We start from the raw sequence: 23,593 nt of genomic DNA on the forward strand, positions 1-23,593 counted from the left end.
TATGAATTTAATTTTCAATTATAACCACTTCAACACAATAGCATATACCAAATAGTGTTCTGTGCCAAGTTTCGTGCAAAACAAGCCAAGTTTTAGATACTTTATGCGCGAAAGTGCCAAAGAAGCTTAAAAAACCCTTAATATCGCAACTTAGCACGTAATTTCTAGCATATGATTAAGTTTTTAAATGATAACAACTTTAACACTATAATATATAGCAAATACTGTTGTGTGCCAAGTTTCGTGCAAAAAAACTAAGTTTTATTTACTTTATGCGCGAAAGTGCCAAAAAAGCTTAAAAACCCATAAAATCGCAGCTTAGCACGTAATTTCTAGCATATGAATTTAATTTTCAATTATAACCACTTCAACACAATAGCATATACCAAATAGTGTTGTGTGCCAAGTTTCGTGCAAAACAAACCAAGTTTGAGATAAGTTATGCGCGAAAGAGCCAAAAAAGCTTTAATAACCCATAAAATCGGAACTTAACACGTAATTTGTAGGATATGACTATAATTTTAAATTTTAACCACTTCAACACAATAATATATAGCAAATAGTGTTGTGTGCCAAGTTTCGTGAATAACACACCAAGTATGACCTACTTTATGCGCGAAAGTCTTAAAAAAGTTTAAAAACACATAAAATCGTAACATAACACGAAATTTCTAGCATATGACTAGGTTTTTAAATTCTAACCACTTCAACACAATAATATATAGCAAGTAGTGTAATGTTCCAAGTTTCGTGCAAAACAACCAAGTTTGAGATACTTTATGCATGAAAGTGCCAAAAAAGCTTTAAAAACCCTTAAAATCTCAACTTAGCAAGTAATTTCTAGCATATGACTAGGTTTTTAAATTCTAAACACTTCAACACTATAATATATACCAAATAGTGTTGTGTGGCAAGTTTCGTGCAAAACAAACCAACTTTGAGATACTTTATGCGCGAAAGTGCCAAAAAAGCTTAAAATACCCTTAAAATCGCAACTTAGCACGTAATTTCTAGAATATGATTAGGTATTTAAATTCTAACCACTTCAAAACATTAATATATATAAAATAGTGTATTGTGTCAAGTTTCATGCAAAACAAACCAAGTTTGAGATACTTTATGCGCGAAAGTTCCAAAAAAGCATAAAAACCCTTAAAATCGAAACTTAGCACGTAATTTCTAGCATATGATTACGTTTTTAAATTCTAACCACTTTAACACTATAATATATACCAAATAGTGTTGTGTGCCAAGTTTCGTGCAAAACAAACTAAGTTTTAGTTACTTTATGCGCGAAAGTGCCAAAAAAGCTTAAAAACCCAAAAAATCGTAGCTCAGCAAGTAATTTCTAGCATATGATTAGATTTTAAAATTTAACCACTTCAACACTAAAATATATACCAAATAGTGTTGTGTGCAAAGTTTCGTGCAAAACAAACCAAGTTTGATAACCTTTATGTGTGAAAGTGCCAACAAAAGGTTTAAAAACCCTTAAAATCGCTACTTAGCACGTAATTTCTAGCATATGACAAGGTTTTAAAATTCTAACCACTTCAACACTGTAATATATACGAAATAGTGTTGTGTGCCGAGTTTCGTGGAAAACAAACCAAGTTTTACATACTTTATGCGCGAAAGTGCAAAAAAAGCTTAAAACCCAAACAATCGAAAGCTTAGCACGTAATTTCTAGCATATGACTTTGATTTTCAATTATAACCACTTCGACACAATAGTAAAAACCAAATAGTGTTGTGTGCCAAGTTTCGCGCAAAACAAACCAAGTTTGAGATACGTTATGAGCAAAAGTGCCAAAAAAGCATATAAAATTCTTAAAATCATAACTTAGCATGTAATTTCTAGCATATCACTATAATTTTAAATTCTAACCACTTAAAATCTATAATATATACGAAATAGTGATGTGTTCCAAGTTTCGTGCAAAACAAACCAAGTTTGAGATACTTTATGCGCGAAAGTACCAAAAAAGCTTAAAAACTCATGAAATCGTAACTTAGCACGTATTTTCTAGCATATGACTATGATTTTCAATTCTAACCACTTCAACACAATAATATATACCAAATAGTGTTGTGTGCCAAGTTTCGTGCAAAACACACCAAGTTTGACCTATTTTATGCGCGAAAGTCCGAAAAAAATTTAAAAACACATAAAATCGCAACTAAGCACGTAATTTCTATAATATGACTATGAGTTTTATTTCTAACCTCTTCAACACAATAGTATATACCAAATAGTGTTGTGTGCCAAGTTTCGTAATAAACAAACCAAGTTTGAAATACTTTTTGCGCGAAAGTGCTAGAAAAGCTTTAAAAACGCTTAAAATCGCAACTTAGCACGTAATTTCTAGCATATGACTAGGTTTTTAAATTCCAACCACATTAACACTATAATATATACCAAATAGTGTGTGTACCATGTTTCGTTCAAAACAAACCATTTTTTAGATACTTTATGCGCGAAAGTGTCAAAAAAGCTTAAAAAAACCCTTAAAATTGTAACTTAGCACGTAATTTCTAGCATATGACTAGGTTTTTAAATTCTAACCACTTCAACCCTATAATATATACCAAATATTGTATTGTGCCAAGTTTCGTGCAAAACAAACGGTGTTTGAGATAGTTTATGCGCAAAAAAGCCAAAAAAGCTTAAAAACCCTTAAAATCGTAACTTAGCACGTAATTTCTGGCATATGACTATGATTTTCAATTCTAACCACTTCAACACAATAATATATACCAAATAGTGTTGTGTGCCAAGTTTCGTGTAAAACAAACCAAGTTTGACCTACTTTATGCGCGAAAGTCCGAAAAAGCCTTAAAAACACATAAAATCCTAACTTAGCACGTAATTTCTAGCGTATGACTATGAGTTTAATTTCTAACCTCTTCAACACAATATTATATACAAAATAGTGTATTGTGTCAAATTTCGTGCAAAACTAACCAAGTTTGAGATACGTTATGCGCGAAAGTGCCCAAAAAGCTTAAAAAACCCTTAACATCGTAACTAAGCATGTAAGTTCTAGCATATAACTATAAATTTAAATTCTAACCACTTCAACTCAATAGTATATACGAAATAGTTATATGTGCCAAGTTTCGTGCAAAACAAAACAAGTTTGAGATATTTTATGCGCGAAAGTGCCAAAAAAGCTTTAAAAACCCTTAAAATCGCAACTTAGCACGTAATTTCAAGCATATGACTATGTTTTTAAATTCTAACCACTTTGACACTATAATATGTAACAAATAGTGTTGTGTGCCAAGTTTCGTGCAAAAAAAACCAAGTTTGACCTACTTTATACGCGAAAGTCCGAAAAAAGCTTAAAAACACATAAAATCCTAACTTAGCACGTAATTTCTAGCTTATGACTATGAGTTAAATTTCTAACCTCTTCAACACAATATTATATACCAAATAGTGTATTGTGTCAAATTTCGTGCAAAACAAACCAAGTTTGATATACGTTATGCGCGAAAGTGCCAAAAAGGCATAAAAAACGCTTAACATCTTAACTTAGCATGTAAGTTCTAGCATATAACTATAAATTTAAATTCTAACCACTTCAACTCAATAATATATACGAAATAGTGATGTGTGCCAAGTTTTGTGCATAACAAAACAAGTTTGAGATACTTTATGCGCGAAAGTGCCAAAAAAGCTTTAAAAACCCTTAAAATTGCAACTTAGCACGTAATTTCAAGCATATGACTATGTTTATAAATTCTAACCACTTTCACACTATAATATATACCAAATAGTGTTGTGTACCATGTTTCGTTCAAAACAAAACAAGTTTGAGATACTTTATGCGCGAAAGTGCCAAAAAAGCTTTAAAAACCCTTAAAATCGCAACTTAGCACGTAATTTCAAGCATATGACTATGTTTTTAAATTATAACCACTTTGACACTATAATATATACCAAATAGTGTTGTGTACCATGTCTCGTTCAAAACAAACCATGTTTGAGATACTTTGTGCTCGAAATTGCCAAAAAAGCTTAAAAAACCCTTAAAATCGCAACTTAGCACGTAATTTCTAGCGTATGATTAGGTTTTTAAATGCTAACCACTTTAACACTATAATATATACCAAATAGTGTTGTGTGCCAAGTTTCGTGCAAAACAAACCAAGTTTGAGATACGTTATGCGCGAAAGTGCCAAAAAAGCTTAATAAACCCTTAAAATCGCAACATAGCATGTAATTTCTAGCATATAACTATAAATTTAAATTCTAAAAACTTCAACTCAATAATATAGACTTAATAGTGATGTGTGCCAAGTTTCGTGCAAAACAAACCAAGTTTGAGATACTTTATGCACGAAAGTTCCAAAAAAGCTTTAAAACCCATAAAATCGCAACATAGCAAGTAATTTCTAGCATATGACTTCGATTTTCAATTCAAATCACTTCAACACAATAATATATACCAAATAGTGTTGTATGCCAAGTTTCGTGCAAGACAAATCAAGTTTGAGATACTTTATGCGCGAAAGTGCCAAAATAACTTTGAAAACCCTTAAAATCTCAACTTAGCACGTAATTTCTAGCATATGACTATGTTTTAAATTCTAACCACTTCAACACTATATTATATACCAAATAGTGTTGTGTGCCAAGTTTCGTGCAAAAAAACCAAGTTTGATATACTTTTTGTACGAAAGTGCCAACAAAAGGTTAAAAAACCCTTAAAATCGCAACTTAGCACGTAATTTCTAGCATATGACTAGGTTTTAAAATTCTAACCACTTCAACACTATAATATATACGAAATAGTGTTGTGTTCCGAGTTTCGTGTAAAACAAATCAAGTTTTAAATACTTTATGCGCGAAAGTGCAAAAAAAGCTTAAAAACCCAAAAAATTGAAAGCTTAGCACGTAATTTCTAGCATATGACCTTCATTTTCAATTATAACCACTTCGACAAAATAGTATATACCAAATAGTGTTGTGTGCCATGTTTCGTGCAAAACAAACCAAGTTTAAGATACGTTAGGCGCGAAAGTCCCAAAAAAGCTTTAAAAACCCTTAAAATCGTAACTCAGCATGTAATTTCTAGCATATAACTATAAATTGAAGTTATAACCACTTCAACTTAATAATATATACGAAATAGTGATGTGTGCCAAGTTTCGTGCAAAACAAACCAAGTATGAGATACTTTATGTGTGAAAGTACCAAAAAAGCTTAAAAACCTATGAAATCACAACTTAGCACGTAATTTCTAGCATATGATTATGATTTTGAATTCTAACCACTTCAAAACAATAACATATACCAAATAGTGTTGTGTGCCAAGTTTCGTACAAAACAAACCAAGTTTGACCTACTCTATGCGCGAAAATCAGAAAGAAGCTTAAAAACACATAAAATCGCAACTTAGCATGTAATTTCTAACATATGACTACGAGTTTCATTTCTAATCTCTTCAACACAATAATATATACCAAATAGTGATGTGTGCCAAGTTTCGTGCAAAACAAACCAAGTTTGAGATACTTTATGCGCGGAAGTGCCAAAAAAGCTTTAAAACTCTTAAAATCGCAACTTGGCACGTAATTTCTAACATATGACTATGATTTTCAATTCTAACCACTTATACACAATATTATATACCAAATAGTGCCTTCTGGCAAGTTTCGTACAAAACAAACCAAGTTTGACATAGTTTATGCGCGAAAGTGACAAAAATGCTTAAAAACCCAAAAAATCACAGCTTAGCATGTAAATTCTAGCATATGACTATGATTTTCACTTCTAACCACTTCAACACAATAGTTTATAGCAAACAGTGTTGTGTGCTGAAGTGTCGTAATAAACAAACCAAGTTTGGAATACCTTTTGCGCTAAAGTGCCAAAAAAGCTTTAAAAACCCTTAAAATCGCAACTTAGCACGTTATTTCTAGCATATTACTACGTTTTTAAAATCTAACCACTTCAACATAATAATATATACCAAATAGTATTGTGTGCCAAGTTTGTGCAAAACAATCCAAGTTTGAGATACTTTATGCTCGAAAGTGCTAAAAAAGCTTAAAAAACCCTTAAAATAGCAACTTAGCACGTAATTTCTAGCATATAATTATAATTTTAAATTCTAACCACTTCAACTCAATAACACGTACGAAATGGTGTTATTTGCCATGTTTCGTGCAAAACAAAGCAAGTTTGAGATATTTTATGCGTGAAAATGCAAAAAAAAGCTTACAAACCTATAAAATGGCAACTTAGCACGTAATTTCTAGTATATGACAATGATTTTCAATTTTAACCACTACAACACAATAAATATACCAAATAGTGTTGTGTGCCAAGTTTAGTGCAATACACACCAAGTTTGACCTACTTCCTGTGCGAAAGTCCGAAAAAAGTTTAAAAACACATAAAATCGTAACTTAGCACGTATTTTCTAGCATATGACTAGGTTTTTAAATTCTAACCATATCAACACAATAATATATACCAAATATTAAATTGTGCCAATTTTCGTGGAAAACAAATAGTGTTCGAGATACTTTATGCGCGAAAGTGCCAAAAAAGCTTAAAAAACCCTTAAAATCGCAACTTAGCACGTAATTTCTAGCATATGATTAGGTTTTTAAATTCTAACCACTTTAACACTATAATATATACCAAATAGTGTTGTGTGCCAAGTTTCGTGCAAAAATAACTAAGTTTGAGATACTTTATGCGCAAAAGTGCCAAAAAAGCATAAAAACCCAAAAAATCGCAGCTTAGCACGTAATTTCTAGCCTATGACTTTAATTTTCATTTATAACCACTTCAACACAATAGTATATACCAAATAGTGTTGTGTGCCAAGTTTCATGCAAAACAAACCAAGTTTGAGATACGTTATGCGCGAAAGTGCCAAAAAAGCTTAAAAAAACCTTAAAATCGCAACATAGCATGTAATTTCTAGCATATAAGTATAATTTTAAATTCTAACCACTTCAACTCAATAATATATACGAAATAGTGATGTGTGCCAAATTTCGTGCAAAACACACCAAGTTTGACCTACTTTTTGAGCGAAAGTCCGAAAAAAGTTTAAAAACAAATAAAATCGTAACTTAGAACGTAATTTCTACTATATGACTAGATTTATAAATTCTAACCACTTCAACACATCATTATATACAAAATAGTGTATTGTGCCAAGTTTCACGCAAAACAAACCAAGTTTGAGATACTTTATGCGCGAAAGTGCCAAAAAAGCTTTAAAAACCCTTAAAATCTTAACTTAGGACGTAATTTCTTGCATATGACTAGATTTTTTAATTCTAACCACTTCAACAATATATTACATACCTAATAGTGTTGTGTGCCAAGTTTCGTGGAAAACAAACCAAGTTTGATATACTTTATGTGCGAAAGTGCCAACAAAAGGTTAAAAAACCCTTAAAATCGCAACTTAGCACGTAATTTCTAGCATATGACTAGGTTTTATAATTCTAACCACTTCAACACTATAATATATACGAAATAGTGTTGTGTGCCGAGTTTCGTGTAAAAGAAACCAAGTTTTAAATACTTTATGCGCGAAATTGTAAAAAAAGTTTAAAAACCCATAAAATCGAAAGCTTAGCACGTAATTTCTAGCATACGACTTTGATTTTCAATTATAACCACTTCGACAAAATAGTATATACCAAATAGTGTTGTGTTCCAAATTTCGTGCAAAACAAACCAAGTTTAAAATACGTTATGCACGAAAGTGCCAAAAAAGCTTAAAAAACCCTTAAAATCGTAACTCAGCATGTAATTTCTGGCATATAACTATAAATTGAAATTCTAATCACTTCAACTCAATAATATATACGAAATAGTGATGTGTGCCAAGTTTCGTGCAAAACAAACCAAGTATGAGATACTTTATGCGTGAAAGTACCAAAAAAGCTTAAAAACCATGAAATCGCAACTTAGCACGTAATTTCTAGCATATGACTAGGCATGGCCACGGTCCGGGTTGGGCCGGTTCCGTTCCGGTTCCATCCGGTTCCGGTTCCACCCTGTTCCGGTTCCATTTGGAACCTGTTGCGAACGGTTCCGGTTCCGGTTCCAGTTCCGGGCGGTTCCAAACGGTTCCTTGGCGGTTCATGAGGCGGTTCCGGCGGTTCCAACTCACGGGACGGGCGGGTCGGACCATCGGTTCCATTTTAATTTTTTCTTTAAATTTTTGTATAATAAAAAAATACTATAATATTGCGGACGTACCTTTGATGATTACTTGATTATTAGCGAAATTCATTGCATGTCAAGTTGTCATCGTTATTGAAATATTTACTAAAAAGAATGGAAAAAAATAAATTAATAAGAAACGAATCAATGATAATGTCGATAAAGATGATTAATAAAAAAAGAGGGAGAAAATGGACTTGAACCTAGTACCCAAATGAATACTAAGCTGCCTACGTATCCCGAAGGAATCAAAGCCCACGTAGTTCTTTGTCATACCTTTTATTTATAGTTGTTGAGTGTTGATTCATCGTTGTCGCTTGTCGGATTGATCCTATTCGTCTTCGTCATCATCATGTGGTTGATTAGATGCTTCCGCTGACTCTCCTCCTGACGATGATGAAGTTGTATCCATCATCATCTATGGATCATCATCGTCGTCTTGATCATCATCGTTCCTTAGTCCTTGTGTTCGAATCTCCGCTTGATCCCAATCTTTCTTGCAAACACATATTTGAATACTATGTGGAGCAAGACGAGATCGCTTTTCGTCCAAAACTCTTCTACCTGCACTAAAAGCAGACTCCGACGCAATAGTTGACGCGGGAATTGCAAGGATATCCTTTGCAATTCTCGATAAAATGGGAAATTTAACAGATTTTTCTTTCCACCACTCCAAAATATTATAGACACTTGGGTCTATTTCAAAGTGGTGTTTAAGATAACTATCTAGTTCTAAATATGTGGTCGAGGAAGAAGAAGATCCTACAAAACTATCATCTTGAGTCATTATGTTAGCTATTACTGAATTATAGAAAGTGGGACGAGCCGAAACGCTAGCACGCCTAGACATATCGCGTTTCGGGTTATATACACTAGCGTAAAAATCATAGAGTTCAACTAAATATTTTTTACATGTTCCTACATAATATTGTACATCAGAAGACGGGCGATCTAACGATTGATAATAAAATCCTATTACTTTAGTTAGGACCTCAGTTTTAAAACGTGGGTCCAAAATGGTTGCGATTCCATAAATATAAGGAAAATCGGTAAAATATGATTTCCATTTTTCCATCATATCTGCAAGAATCGGCCTTAATTGTGGGTTAGTATCTTCATGTGTATGTTTAAGTAGATGATAAAAAATAGTAATACATTCACTTATTACTAAGTGAACGTTCGGTTCATAAACATAAGAAAAAATCTTAGTCGCGTGGTCATACGCTTCTAATATGTTATGTACACCTATTGCTAATTCCCAAGTTTCATCAGCTATGAAACTATCTGTACACTCACTATATAGTTGTGTTATTACTGGGCGATAAGCAATCGCCTTTCTTAATAAATCGTTGGTTGAGCCCCAACGTGTAGGAGTATCTAATGACCAATACACTTTTTTAAGTTGGTATTGGTCACATAATTGTTTATATCTTCTTTTTATCTTTCCGATCCTAAGCCATTTCACTATATCCCTAATTGGTTCTAATAATTCACTTAATTGTTTTATGCCTACTTGACAAGATAAGTTAACTATATGCGCACAACAACGTATGTGTAATAAGCTACCCCCAAGGATTAAACTAAAGGCAGGTTCGTTAAACAAAAGTTCTATACATTTAATGTTTGCGGTTGCATTATCAGTTGAACAACAAAATATTTTATCTAATAAGTTCCATTCTCTACATATCTCTACTAATCTATATTTTATGTTTTCACCGGTATGTCTTTCTGGCATTGTCTCAAAAGCAATTATTCTTTTTTGAATAATCCAATTTCGATCTATCCAGTGTGCTGTTACACACATATAAGATTCTAAATGTGGGGGAGCAGACCAAATGTCAGTTGTTATGCTAACCCTACCATTAAACGATTTAAACATTTCAACTAATTCGTAGCGCATTGATTCGTATAATTTAATTGTGCGTCTTTTAAGAGTGCTCCTAGGGATTGCTCTATATTGTGGTTGCAATTGTTGTCTAGTGAGACGCTCGTATGCCCTACTTTCACCGTGGTTAAAAGGCAATTCATCACAAATTACATACCTAGAAAATTCATCAATCATGTCATTACGATTATATCTAAAAGGCATACCTGTGTTGGGAATGTCCCATTGTGTCTATCGGCTTCCACTTGTGGTCCCGCTGCCGCTTGCTGCATGAGTTTCTTTTGTGATTCCATGCTTCTTTGCCTAATGTTTGTTAAAAGATCCCGTTCCACCACCTAACACGTATTCACAAAATACAATAAATAAATGTTTATAAAATATGAATATATAATGTATGAATGTATTATGTATGTATAAAAAACTTAAAAAGTATTTACCTCTGGTGAAACTGTATGAAACTAAGGGCTTTACTCCTTGACTTTCACAAATTTGACAAGTGCATAAGAAAATATCTGGATTCTCGGTTGGTTCTTTTGTGAAATACGACCACACATGTGAAACAGCTCTACTACTAGGAGGTGGCATTGCCGGAAAAGGTTGTCTTACTGGTTCATCTTCATCTAAATAAATAATTTAAAATTATAAAACTATAATTAAATAAATAAATAATTTAAAGTTTAATTAATTTGAAGAATAATATTATAAAACTAACCGATAGTTTGGAAATTGACTCGTTTACCACGAGCTTGTCTTTGTTGTTGTTGTTCTCCTTGTTCTTCATGTGATCTTGTTGATGACTGTCGAGATATATGTATCCCAATTGGGGTCGTTGGTTCCTCTTCTTGTTCTTCTTCTTCATCAATTTGTATATCTCTTTCCACTTCTTCTGCATAATTATGTAACTCCGGATCGTACCCTTCCGGATAATTATGTTCATAATTATAATTACTAATGGAGGGTGTTGTTGATACCGACGGAGTAGAAGTGCCCTTTCTTTTAGAGGAACTGGAACCTCCTAATGATTTTGCCACTTTAGTAACTTTTTTTGTGGCTTTTTTCAAAAATGAAGACATGATTGATAATATTGAAGTAATAATAGAAATATAGAATTAAGAAATAAATAAATAATTAATTATGTAACTAACTAAATTAAGAAATAATTAGAAGACTAATTATGTAATTAAGAGAATAATTGCGTAATTAAAGAATTAAGTAGAGAGAGTAAGTAGAGAGAGTAGGAGAAGAGATGAGTTGTGAATGAAAATGATTGAAAGTGATGAGTATATATAGAGTAAAGTGCAACGGCTATAAAACGGTAACAAACAGCTAGTTTTGGCGAACCGGTTCCATGGAACCGGTGGGCCGGTTCAACCGGACCGGTCCCGGTTCCGGTTCCACGGAACCGTTGAGCCGGTTCAACCGGACCGGTTCCGGTTCCGGTTCCAGAACCGGTTCCATGGAATCGTTGGACCGGTTCTGGTTCCAAACCACGGGTTTTTTTACCCGGTTCACGACGGTTTTTTCCGGCGGTTTCACGGTTCCGGCAACTTTTTTCCGGCGGTTTCACGGTTTCGCGGTTCGGGGCGGTTCGAAACCTGTCGCAAACGGTTCCGGTTCCGGATCCGGTTCCAAGAGGTTTGGGACCGGTTCGGTTCCGGGTAACCCGCCCCGTGGCCATGCCTACATATGACTATGATTTTCAATTCTAACCACTTCAAAATAATAATAAATACCAAATAGTGTTGTGTGCCAAGTTTCGTGCAAAACACACCAAGTTTGACCTACTTTATGTGCGAAAATCCCAAAAAAGCTTAAAAACACATAAAATCATAACTTAGCACGTAATTTCTAGCATATGACTAGCTTTTTAAATTCTAACCAAATCAACACAATAATATATACCAAATAGTATATTGTGCCAAATAATATATACCAAACAGTGTTTGAGATAGTTTTTGCGCGAAAGTGCCAAAAAGTTAAAAAACCCTTACAATCGAAACTTAGCACGTAATTTCTAGCATAAGACTATGATTTTCAATACAAACCACTTCAACACAATAATACATACCAAATAGTATTGTGTGCCAAGTTTCGTGCAAAACAAAACAAAGTTTGAGATACTTTATGCGCGAAAGTGCCAAAAAACTTTTAAAAACCCTTAAAATCGCAACTTAGCACGTAATTTCTAGCATATGAATAGGTTTTTACATTCTAACCACTTTGACACTATAATATATACCAAATAGTGTAGTGTACCATGTTTCGTTCAAAACAAACCATGTTTGAGATACTTTATGCGCGAAAGTGCCAAAAAAGCTTAAAAAAACCCTTAAAATCATAACTTAGCACGTAATTTCTATCATATGACTAGGTTTTTAAATTCTAACCACTTCAACACTATAATATATACCAAATAGTGATGTGTGCCAAGTTTCGTGCAAAACAAAACAACTTTGAAATACTTTATGCGCGAAAGTGCCAAAAAAGCTTTAAAAACCTTTAAAATCGCAACTTAGCAAGTAATTTCTAGCATATGACTAGGTTTTTAAATTCTAACAACTTTGACAGTATAATATATACCAAATACTGTTGTGTGCCAAGTTTCGTTCTAAACATACCATGTTTGAGATACTTTATGCGCGAAAGTGCCAAAAAAGCTTTAAAAACCCTTAAAATCTTAACTTAGCACGTAATTTCTTGCATATGACTAGATTTTTTAATTCTAACCACTTCAACAATATATTACATACCTAATAGTGTTGTGTGCCAAGTTTCGTGGAAAACAAACCAAGTTTGATATACTTTATGTGCGAAAGTGCCAACAAAAGGTTAAAAAACCCTTAAAATCGCAACTTAGCACGTAATTTCTAGCATATGACTAGGTTTTATAATTCTAACCACTTCAACACTATAATATATACGAAATAGTGTTGTGTGCCGAGTTTCGTGTAAAAGAAACCAAGTTTTAAATACTTTATGCGCGAAAGTGTAAAAAAAGTTACAAACCCATAAAATCGAAAGCTTAGCACGTAATTTCTAGCATACGACTTTGATTTTCAATTATAACCACTTCGACAAAATAGAATATACCAAATAGTGTTGTGTTCCAAATTTCGTGCAAAACAAACCAAGTTTAAAATACGTTATGCACGAAAGTGCCAAAAAAGCTTAAAAAACCCTTAAAATCGTAACTCAGCATGTAATTTCTGGCATATAACTATAAATTGAAATTCTAACCACTTCAACTCAATAATATATACGAAATAGTGATGTGTGCCAAGTTTCGTGCAAAACAAACCAAGTATGAGATAATTTATGCGTGAAAGTACCAAAAAAGCTTAAAAACCCATGAAACCAAGTATGAGATAATTTCTAGCATATGACTATGATTTTCAATTCTAACCACTTCAAAACAACAATGTATACCAAATAGTGTTGTGTGCCAAGTTTCGTGCAAAACACACCAAGTTTGACCTACTTTATGTGCGAAAGTCCGAAAAAAGCTTAAAAACACATAAAATCATAACTTAGCACGTAATTTCTAGCATATGACTAGCTTTTTAAATTCTAACCAAATCAACACAATAATATATACCAAATAGTATATTGTGCCAAATAATATATACCAAACAGTGTTTGAGATAGTTTTTGCGCGAAAGTGCCAAAAAAGTTAAAAAACCCTTAAAATCGAAACTTAGCACGTAATTTCTAGCATAAGACTATGATTTTCAATACAAACCACTTCAACACAATAATACATACCAAATAGTATTGTGTGCCAAGTTTCGTGCAAAACAAAACAAAGTTTGAGATACTTTATGCGCGAAAGTGCCAAAAAACTTTTAAAAACCCTTAAAATCGCAACTTAGCACGTAATTTCTAGCATATGAAAAGGTTTTTACATTCTAACCACTTTGACACTATAATATATACCAAATAGTGTAGTGTACCATGTTTCGTTCAAAACAAACCATGTTTGAGATACTTTATGCGCGAAAGTGCCAAAAAAGCTTAAAAAAACCCTTAAAATCATAACTTAGCACGTAATTGCTAGCATATGACTAGGTTTTTAAATTCGAACCACTTCAACATTATAATATATACCAAATAGTGATGTGTGCCAAGTTTCGTGCAAAACAAAACAAGTTTGAGATACTTTATGCGCGAAAGTGCCAAAAAAATTTTAAAAACCCTTAAAATCGCTACTTAGCACGTAATTTCTAGCATATGACTAGATTTTTATATTCTAACAACTTTGACACTATAATATATACCAAACAGTGTTGTGTGCCATGTTTCGTTCAAAACAAACCATGTTTGAGAAACTTTATGCGCGAAAGTGACAAAAAAGCTTAAAAAACCCTTAAAATCATAACTTAGCACGTAATTTCTATCATATGACTAGGTTTTTAAATTCTAACCACTTCAACACTATAATATATACCAAATAGTGATGTGTGCTAAGTTTCGTGCAAAACAAAACAACTTTGAAATACTTTATGCGCGAAAGTACCAAAAAAGCTTTAAAAACCTTTAAAATCGCAACTTAGCACGTAATTTCTAGCATATGACTAGGTTTTTAAATTCTAACCACTTTGACATTATAATATATACAAAATAGTGTTGTGTACCATGTTTCGTTCTAAACAAACCATGTTTGAGATACTTTATGCGCGAAAGTGCCAAAAAAGCTTACAAAAAACCCTTAAAATCATAACATAGCACGTAATTTCCAGCATATGACTAGGTTTTTAAATTCGAACCACTTCAACACTATAATATATACCAAATAGTGATGTGTGCCAAGTTTCGTGCAAAACAAAACAAGTTTGAGATACTTTATGCACGAAAGTGCCAAAAAAGCTTAAAAGCTCTTAAAATCGCAACTTAGCAAGTAATTTCCAGCATATGACTAGGTTTTTATATTCTAACCACTTTGACACTATAATATATACCAAATAGTGTTGTGTAGCATGTTTCGTTCAAAATAAACCATGTTTGAGATACTTTATGCGCAAAAGTGCCAAAAAAGCTTTAAAAAACCCTTAAAATCTAACTTAGAACGTAATTTCTAGCATATGACTAGGTTTTTAAATTCTAACCACTTCAACACTATAATATATACCAAATAGTGATGTGTGCCAAGTTTCTTGCAAAACAAAACAAGTTTCAAATACTTTATGCGCAAAAGTGCCAAAAAAGCTTTAAAAACCCTTAAAATCGCAACTTAGCACGTAATTTCTAGCATATGACTAGGATTTTAAATTCTAACCACTTTGACACTATAATATATACCAAATAGTGTTGTGTACCATGTTTCGTTCAAAACAAACCATGTTTGAGATACTTTATGCGCGAAAGTGCCAAAAAAGCTTAAAAAAAACCCTTAAAATCATAACTTAGCACGTAATTTATAGCATATGACTAGGTTTTTTAATTCGAACAACTTCAACACTATAATATATACCAAATAGTGTTGTGTGCCAAGTTTCGTGCAAAACAAAACAAGTTTGAGATACGTTATGCGCGAAAGTGCCAAAAAAGCATATAAATATAATTTTATATTCTAACCACTTCAACTCAATAATATATACGAAATTTTGATGTGTGCCAACTTTCATGCAAAACAAACTAAGTTTGAGATACTTTATGCGCGAAAGTACCAAAAAAGCTAAAAAACCCATGAAATCGCAACTTAGCACGTAATTTCTAGCATATGACTATGATTTTCAATTCTAACATCTTCAAAACAATAACATATACCAAATAGTGTTGTGTGCCAAGTTTCGTGCAAAACACACCAAGTTTGACCTACTTTATGTGCAAAAATCAGAAAAAAACTTAAATACACATAAAATCGCAACTTAGCACGTAAATTCTAGCATATGACTATGATTTTCACTTCTAACCACTTCAACACAATAGTATATACCAAATAGTGTTGTGTGCCAAGTTTCGTAATACACAAACCAAGTTTGAAATACTTTTTGCGCGAAAGTCCTAGAAAAGCTTTAAAAACCCTTAAAATCGCAACTTAGCACATCATTTCTAGCATATTACTACGTTTTTAAAATCTAATCACTTCAATACAATAATATATACCAGATAGTATTGTGTGCCAAGTTTGTGGTAAACAATTCAAGTTTGAAATACTTTATGCTCGAAAGTGCTAAAAAAGTTTTAAAACCCTTAAAATTGAAACTTAGCAGGTAATTTCTAGGATTTAATTATAATTTTAAATTCTAACCACTTCAACTCAATAACATATACGAAATGGTGTTATTTGCCATGTTTCGTGCAAAAAAAAAGCAAGTTTGAGATATTTTATGCGCGAACGTGCAAAAAAAAGCTTACAAACCCATAAAATGGCAACTTAGAACGTAATTTCTAGTATATGACAATGATTTTCAATTTGAACCAGTTCAACACAATAAATATACCAAATAGTGTTGTGTGCCAAGTTTCGTGCAAAACACACCAAGTTTGACCTACTTTATGTGCGAAAGACCGAAAAAAGCTTAAAAACACATAAAATCGTAATTTAGCACGTAATTTCTAGCATATGACAAGGTTTTTTTAATTCTAACTACATCAACACAATAATATATACCAAATTGTATATTGTGCTATGTTTCGTGCAAAACAAACAGTGTATGAGATAGTTTAAGCGCGAAAGTGCCAAAAAAGCATAAAAACATTTAAAATCGCAACTTAGCACGTAATTTCTAGCATATGAATATGATTTTCAATACAAACCACTTAAACACAATAATATATACAAAATAGTGATGTGTGCCAAGTTTCGTGCAAAACAAACCAAGTTTGAGACACTTTATGCACGAAAGTACCAAAAAAGTTTAAAAACCCTTTAAATCGCAACTTAGCACGTAATTTCTAGCATATGACTTTGATTTAAAATTATAACCACTTCAACAAAATAGTATATACCAAATAGTGTTGTGTGCCAAGTTTCGTGCAAAACAAACCAAGTTTGAGATACGTTATGCGCGAAAGAGCCAAAAAAGCTTAAAAAACCCTTAAAATCGCAAGTTAGCACGTAATTTCTAGCATATTATTATGTTTTTAAATTCTAACCACTTCAAAACTATAATATATACCAAATTGTGTTGTGTGCCTAGTTTCATGCAAAACAAACTAAGTTTTAGATACTTTATGCGCGAAAGTGCCAAAAAAGCTTAAAAACCCACAAAATCGCAGCTTAGCACGTAATTTCTAGCATATGACTTTGATTTTTAATTATAAGCACTTCAACAATATAGTATATACCAAATAGTGTTGTGTGCCAAGTTTGGTGCAAAACAATTCAAGTTTAAGATACGTTATGCGCGAAAGTGCCAAAAAAGCTTAAAAAACCCTTAAAATCGTAACTTACCATGTAATTTCTAGCATATAACTATAAATTTAAATTCTAACCACTTGTACTTAATAATATATACGAAATAGTGATGTGTGCCAAGTTTTGTGCATAACAAACCAAGTTTGAGATACTTTATGCGCGAACGTACCAAAAAAGCTTAAAAACCCATGAAATCGCAACTTCGCACGTAATTTCTAGCATATGTCTATGATTTTCAATTCTAACCACTTCAAAAAAATAATATATACCAAATAGTGTTGTGTGCCAATTTTCGTGCATAACACACCAAGTTTGACCTACTTTATGCGCGAAAATCAGAAAAAAGCTTAAAAACCCTTAAAATCGCAAGTTCGAATGTAATTTCTAGCATATGACTATGATTTTCAATTCTAACCACTTCAACACAATAATATATACGAAATAGTGTCTTCTGCCAAGCTTCGTACAAAACAAACCAAGTTTGAGATACTTTATGTACGAAAGTAACAAAAAAGCTTAAAAACCCAAAAAATCGCAGCTTAGCACGTAAATTCTAGCATATGACTATAATTTTCACTTCCAACCACTTCAACACAATAGTATATACCAAATAGTGTTTTGTGCTGATGTTTCGTCATAAACAAACCAAGTTTGAAATACGTTTTGCGCGAAAGTTCCAAAAAAGCTTTAAAAGCCCTTAAAATCGCAACTTAGCACGTCATTTCTAGCATATTACTACGTTTTTAAAATCTAACCACTTCAACACAAATATATACCAAATAGTATTGTGTGCCAAGTTTGTGCAAAACAATCCAAGTTTGAGATACTTTATGCTCAAAAGTGCTAAAAAAGCTTTAAAACCCTTAAAATCGCAACTTAGCACGTAATTTCTAGCATACAATTATAATTTTAAATTCTAACCACTTCAACACAATAACATATACGAAATGGTGTTATTTGAATTGTTTTCGTGCAAAACAAAGCAAGTTTGAGATATTTTATGCGCGAAAGTGCAAAAAAAGCTTACAAACCCATAAATATACCAAATAGTGTTGTGTGCAAAGTTTCGTGCAAAACACACCAAGTTTTACCTACTTTATGTGCGAAAGTCCGAATAAAGCTTAAAAACACATAAAATCATAACTTAGCACGTAATTTCCAGCATATGACTAGGTTTTTAAATTCTAACCACATCAACACAATAATATATACCAAATTGTATATTGTGCCAAGTTTCGTGCAAAACAAACAGTGTTTGAGATAGATTATGCGCGAAAGTGCCAAAAAAGCTTAAAAACCTTTAAAATCGCAACTTAGCACGTAATTTCTAGAATATGACTATGATTTTCAATACAAACCACTTCAACACAATAATATATACCAAATAGTATTGGTGTGCCAAGTTTCGTGTAAAAACAAAACAAGTTTGAGATACTTTATGCGCGAAAGTGCCAAAAAAGCTTCAAAAACCCTTAAAATCGCAACTTAGCACGTAATTTAAGGAATATGACTAGATTTTTAAATTCTAACCACTTTAATACTATAAGGAATAGTGTTGTGTACCATGTTTCGTTCAAAACAAACCATGTTTGAAATACTTTATGCGCGAAAGTGCCAAAAAAGCTTAAAAAAACCCTGAAAATCGTAACTTAGCACTTAATTTCTAGTATATGACTAGGTTTTTAAATTCTAACCACTTCAACACTATATTATATACCACATAGTGATGAGTGCTAAGTTTCGTGCAAAACAAACCAAGTTTGAGGCACTTTATGCGCGAAAGTACCAAAAAAGTTTAAAAACCCTTAAAATCGCAACTTAGCACGTAATTTCTAGCATATGACTTTGATTTTAAATTATAACCACTTCAACACAATAGTATATACCAAATAGTGTTGTGTGCCAAGTTTCGTGCAAAACAAACCAAGTTTGAGATACGTTATGCGCGAAAGAGCCAAAAAAGCATCAAAAACCGTTAAAATCGCAAGTTAGCATGTAATTTCTAACATATTATTGGGTTTTTAAATTCTAAACACTTTAACACTATAATATATACCAAATTGTGTTGTGTGCCAATTTTAGTGCAAAACAAACTAACTTTTAAATACTTTATGCGCGAAAGTGCCAAAAAAGATTAATAACCCAAAAAATCGCAGCTTAGCACGTAATTTCTAGCATATGACTTTGATTTTCAATTATAAGCACTTCAACACAATAGAATATACCAAATAGTGTTCTGTGCCAAGTTTCGTGCAAAAACAAACCAAGTTTAAGATAGGTTATGCGCGAAAGTGCCAAAAAAGCTTTAAAAACCCTTAATATCGTAACTTAGCTTGTAATTTCCAGCATATAAACTATAAATTTAAATTCTAACCACTTCAACTCAATAATATATACGAAATAGTGATGTGTGCCAAGTTTCGTGCAAAACAAACCAAGTTTGAGATAATTTATGCGTGAAAGTACCAAAAAAGCTTAAAAACCAATGAAATCGCAACTTAGCACGTTATTTCTAGCATATGACTATGATTTTCAATTCTAACCACTGCAACACAATAATATATACCAAATAGTGTCTTCTACCAAGTTTCGTACAAAACAAACCAAGTTTGAGATACTTTATGCGCGAAAGTGACAAAAAAGCTTAAAAACCCAAAAAAATCGCAGCTTAGCACGTAAATTCTAGCATATGACTATGATTTTCACTTCTATCAACTTCAACACAATAGTATATACCAAATAGTGTTCTGTGCTGAAGTTTCGTAATAAACAAACCAAGTTTGAAATACTTTTTGCGCGAAAGTGCCAAAAGAGCTTTAAAAATCCTTACAATCGCAACTTAGCACGTAATTTCTAACATATAATTATAATTATAAATTCTAACCACTTCAACTCAATAACATATACGAAATGGTGTTATTTGAAATGTTTCGTGCAAAACAAAGCAAGTTTGAGATATTTTATGCGCGAAAGTGCAAAAAAAGCTTACAAACCTATAAAATGGCAACTTAGCACGTAATTTCTAGTATATGACAATGAATTTCAATTTTAACCACTACAACACAATAAATATACCAAATAGTGTTGTGTGCCAAATTTCGTGCAAAACACACCAAGTTTGACCTACTTTATGTGTGAAAGTCCGAAAAAAAGCTTAAAAACACATAAAATCGTAACTTAGCACGTAATTTCTAGCATATGACTAGGTTTTAAAATTCTAACCACATCAACACAATAATATATACCAAATTGTATGTTGTGCCAAGTTTCGTGCAAAACTAACAGTGTTTGAGATAGTTTACGCGCCAAAGCGCAAAAAAAGCTTAAAAACCATTAAAATCGCAACTTAGCACGTAATTTCTAGCATATGACTATGATTTTCAATAAAAATCACTTCAACACAATAATACATACCAAATAGTATTGTGTACCATGTTTCGTGTAAAAAAAAACAAGTTTGAGATTACTTTATGCGCGAAAGTGCCAAAAAAGCTTCAAAAACCCTTATAATCGCAACTTAGCACGTAATTTCAAGCGTATGACTAGGTTTTTATATTCTAACCACGTTGACACTATAATATATAGCAAATAGTGTTGTGTACCATATTTCGTTCAAAACAAACCATGTTTGAGATACTTTATGCGCGAAAGTGCCAAAAAAGCTTAAAAAAACCCTTAAAATCGTAACTTAGCACGTAATTTCTAGCATATGACTAGGTTATAAGTTCTAACCACTTCAAAACTATAATATATACCAGATAGTGATGTGTGCCAAGTTTCGTGCAATATAAACCAAGTTTGAGGACACTTTATGCGCGAAAGTACCAAAAAAGTTTTAAAAACCCTTGAAATAGCAACTTAGCACGTAATTTCTAGCATATGACTTTGATTTTAAATTATAACCACTTCAACGCAATAGTATATACCAAATAGTGTTGTGTGCCAAGTTTCGTGCAAAACAAACCAAGTTTGAGATACGTTATGCGTGAGAAGAGCCAAAAAAGGTTTAAAAACCCTTAAAATCGCAAGTTAGCACGTAATTTCTAGCATATTATTATGTTTTTAAATTCTAACCACTTAAAAATATAATATATACAAATATGTGTTGTGTGCCAAGGTTCGTGCAAAACAAACTAAGTTTTAGATACTTTATGCGCGAAAGTGCCAAAAAAGCTTAAAAGCCCAAAAAATCGCAGCTTAGCACGTAATTTCTAGCATATGGCTTTTATTTTCAATTATAAGAACTTCAACACAATAGTATATACTAAATAGTGTTGTGTGCCAAGTTTCGTGCAAAACAAATCAAGTTTAAGATATGTTATGTGCGAAAGTGCCAAAAAAGCTTTAAAAACCCTTAAAATTGTAACTTAGCATGTAATTTCTAGCATATAACTATAAATTTAAATTCTAACCACTTTAACTCAATAATATATACGAAATAGTGATGTGTGCCAAGTTTCATGCAAAACAAACCAAGTTTGAGATACTTTATGCACGAAAGTGACAAAAAAGCTTAAAAACCCAAAAAATCGCAGCTTAGCACGTAAATTCTAGAATATGACTATGATTTTCACTTCTAAAAACTTCAACATAATAGTATATACCAAATAGTGTTCTGTGCTGAAGTTTCGTAATAAACAAACCAAGTTTGAAATACTTTTTGCGCGAAAGTGCCAAAAAAGCTTTAAAAACCCTTAAAATCGCAACTTAGCACGTCATTTCTAGCATATTACTACGTTTTTAAAATCTAACCACTTCAACACAATAATATATACAAAATAGTATTGTGTGCCCAAGTTTGTGCAAAACAATCCAAGTTTGAGATACTTTATGCTCGAAAGTGCTAAAAAAGTTTAAAAACCTTTACAATCGTAACTTAGCAAGTAATTTCTAGCATGTAATTATAATTTTAAATTCTAACCACTTCAACTCAATAACATATACGAAATGGTGTTATTTGAAATGTTTCGTGCAAAACAAAGCAAGTTTGAGATATTTTATGCGCGAAAGTGCAAAAAAAGCTTACAAACTCATAAAATGGCAACTTAGCACGTAATTTCTAGTATATGACAATGATTTTCAATTTTAACCACTACAACACAATAAATATACCAAATAGTGTTGTGTGCCAAATTTCGTGCAAAACACACCAAGTTTGACCTACTTTATGTATGAAAGTCCGAAAAAAGAATAAAAACACATAAAATCGTAACTTAGCACGTATTTTCTAGCATATGTCTAGGTTTTAAAATTCTAACCACATCAACATAATAATATATACCAAATTGTATATTGTGCCAAGTTTCATGCAAAACTAACAGTGTTTGAGATAGATTACGCGCGAAAGTGCCAAAAAAGCTTAAAAACCATTAAAATCGCAACTTAGCACGTAATTTCTAGCATATGACTATGATTTTCAATACAAACCACTTCAACACAATAATATATACCAAATATTATTGTGTACCATGTTTCGTGTAAAAAAAAACAAGTTTGAGATACTTTATGCGCGAAAGTGCCAAAAAAGCTTCAAAAACCCTTAAAATCGCATCTTAGCAAGTAATTTCAAGCGTATGACTAGGTTTATATATTCGAACCGCTTTGACACTATAATATATACAAAATAGTGTTGTGTACCATGTTTCGTTCAAAACAATCCATGTTTGAGATACTTTATGCGCGAAAGTGTCAAAAAAGCATAAAAATACCTTAAAATCGTAACTTAGCACGTAATTTCTAGCATATGACTAGGTTTTAAATTCTAACTACTTCAACACTATAATATATACTAGATAGTGATGTGTGCCAAGTTTCGTGCAATACAAACCAAGTTTGAGACACTTTATGCGCGAAAGTACCAAAAAAGTTTAAAAATTCTTAAAATCGCAACTTAGCACGTAATTTCTAGCATATGACTTTGATTTTAAATTATAACCACTTCAACACAATAGTATATACCAAATAGTGTTGTGTGCCAAGTTTCGTGCAAAAACAAACCAAGTTGGAGATACGTTATGCATGAAAGAGCCAAAAAAGCTTTAAAAACCTTTAAAATCGCAAGTTAGCACGTAATTTTGTAGCATATTATTAGGTTTTTAAATCCTAACCACTTAAAACTATAATATATACAAAATTGTGTTGTGTG

At 32.3% G+C, this 23,593-nt stretch overlaps 1 protein-coding gene across 1 annotated transcript; it reads right to left on the minus strand.

Moving 5' to 3' along the window:
- Positions 1 to 9,111: 9,111 nt before the first annotated feature.
- Positions 9,112 to 11,504, minus strand: LOC130799141 (uncharacterized). The gene is made up of 3 exons (XM_057662227.1): positions 10,804 to 11,504; positions 10,529 to 10,711; positions 9,112 to 10,426 (listed from the first exon to the last, which is right to left on the minus strand). Exons 1-3 carry the CDS (start codon positions 11,162 to 11,164, stop codon positions 10,395 to 10,397), a joined length of 576 nt encoding a protein of 191 aa, XP_057518210.1. The 5' UTR covers positions 11,165 to 11,504; the 3' UTR covers positions 9,112 to 10,394.
- Between the last annotated feature and the right edge of the window lie 12,089 nt (positions 11,505 to 23,593).

The sequence above is a fragment of the Amaranthus tricolor genome, chromosome 14 (genome assembly GCF_026212465.1).
Source record: "Amaranthus tricolor cultivar Red isolate AtriRed21 chromosome 14, ASM2621246v1, whole genome shotgun sequence".
Lineage (NCBI taxonomy): Eukaryota > Viridiplantae > Streptophyta > Magnoliopsida > Caryophyllales > Amaranthaceae > Amaranthus > Amaranthus tricolor.

Bases quoted from the DNA above. Each gene is read 5' to 3' on its own strand.
- LOC130799141 (XM_057662227.1), bottom strand. From the start codon at position 11,164: ATGTCTTCATTTTTGAAAAAAGCCACAAAAAAAGTTACTAAAGTGGCA. The intron at 10,712-10,803 runs GTTAGTTTTATA...TTATTTATTTAG, and splicing joins AGTCAATTTCCAAACTATCG to ATGAAGATGAACCAGTAAGA. The intron at 10,427-10,528 runs GTAAATACTTTT...AATACGTGTTAG, and splicing joins TTCATACAGTTTCACCAGAG to GTGGTGGAACGGGATCTTTT.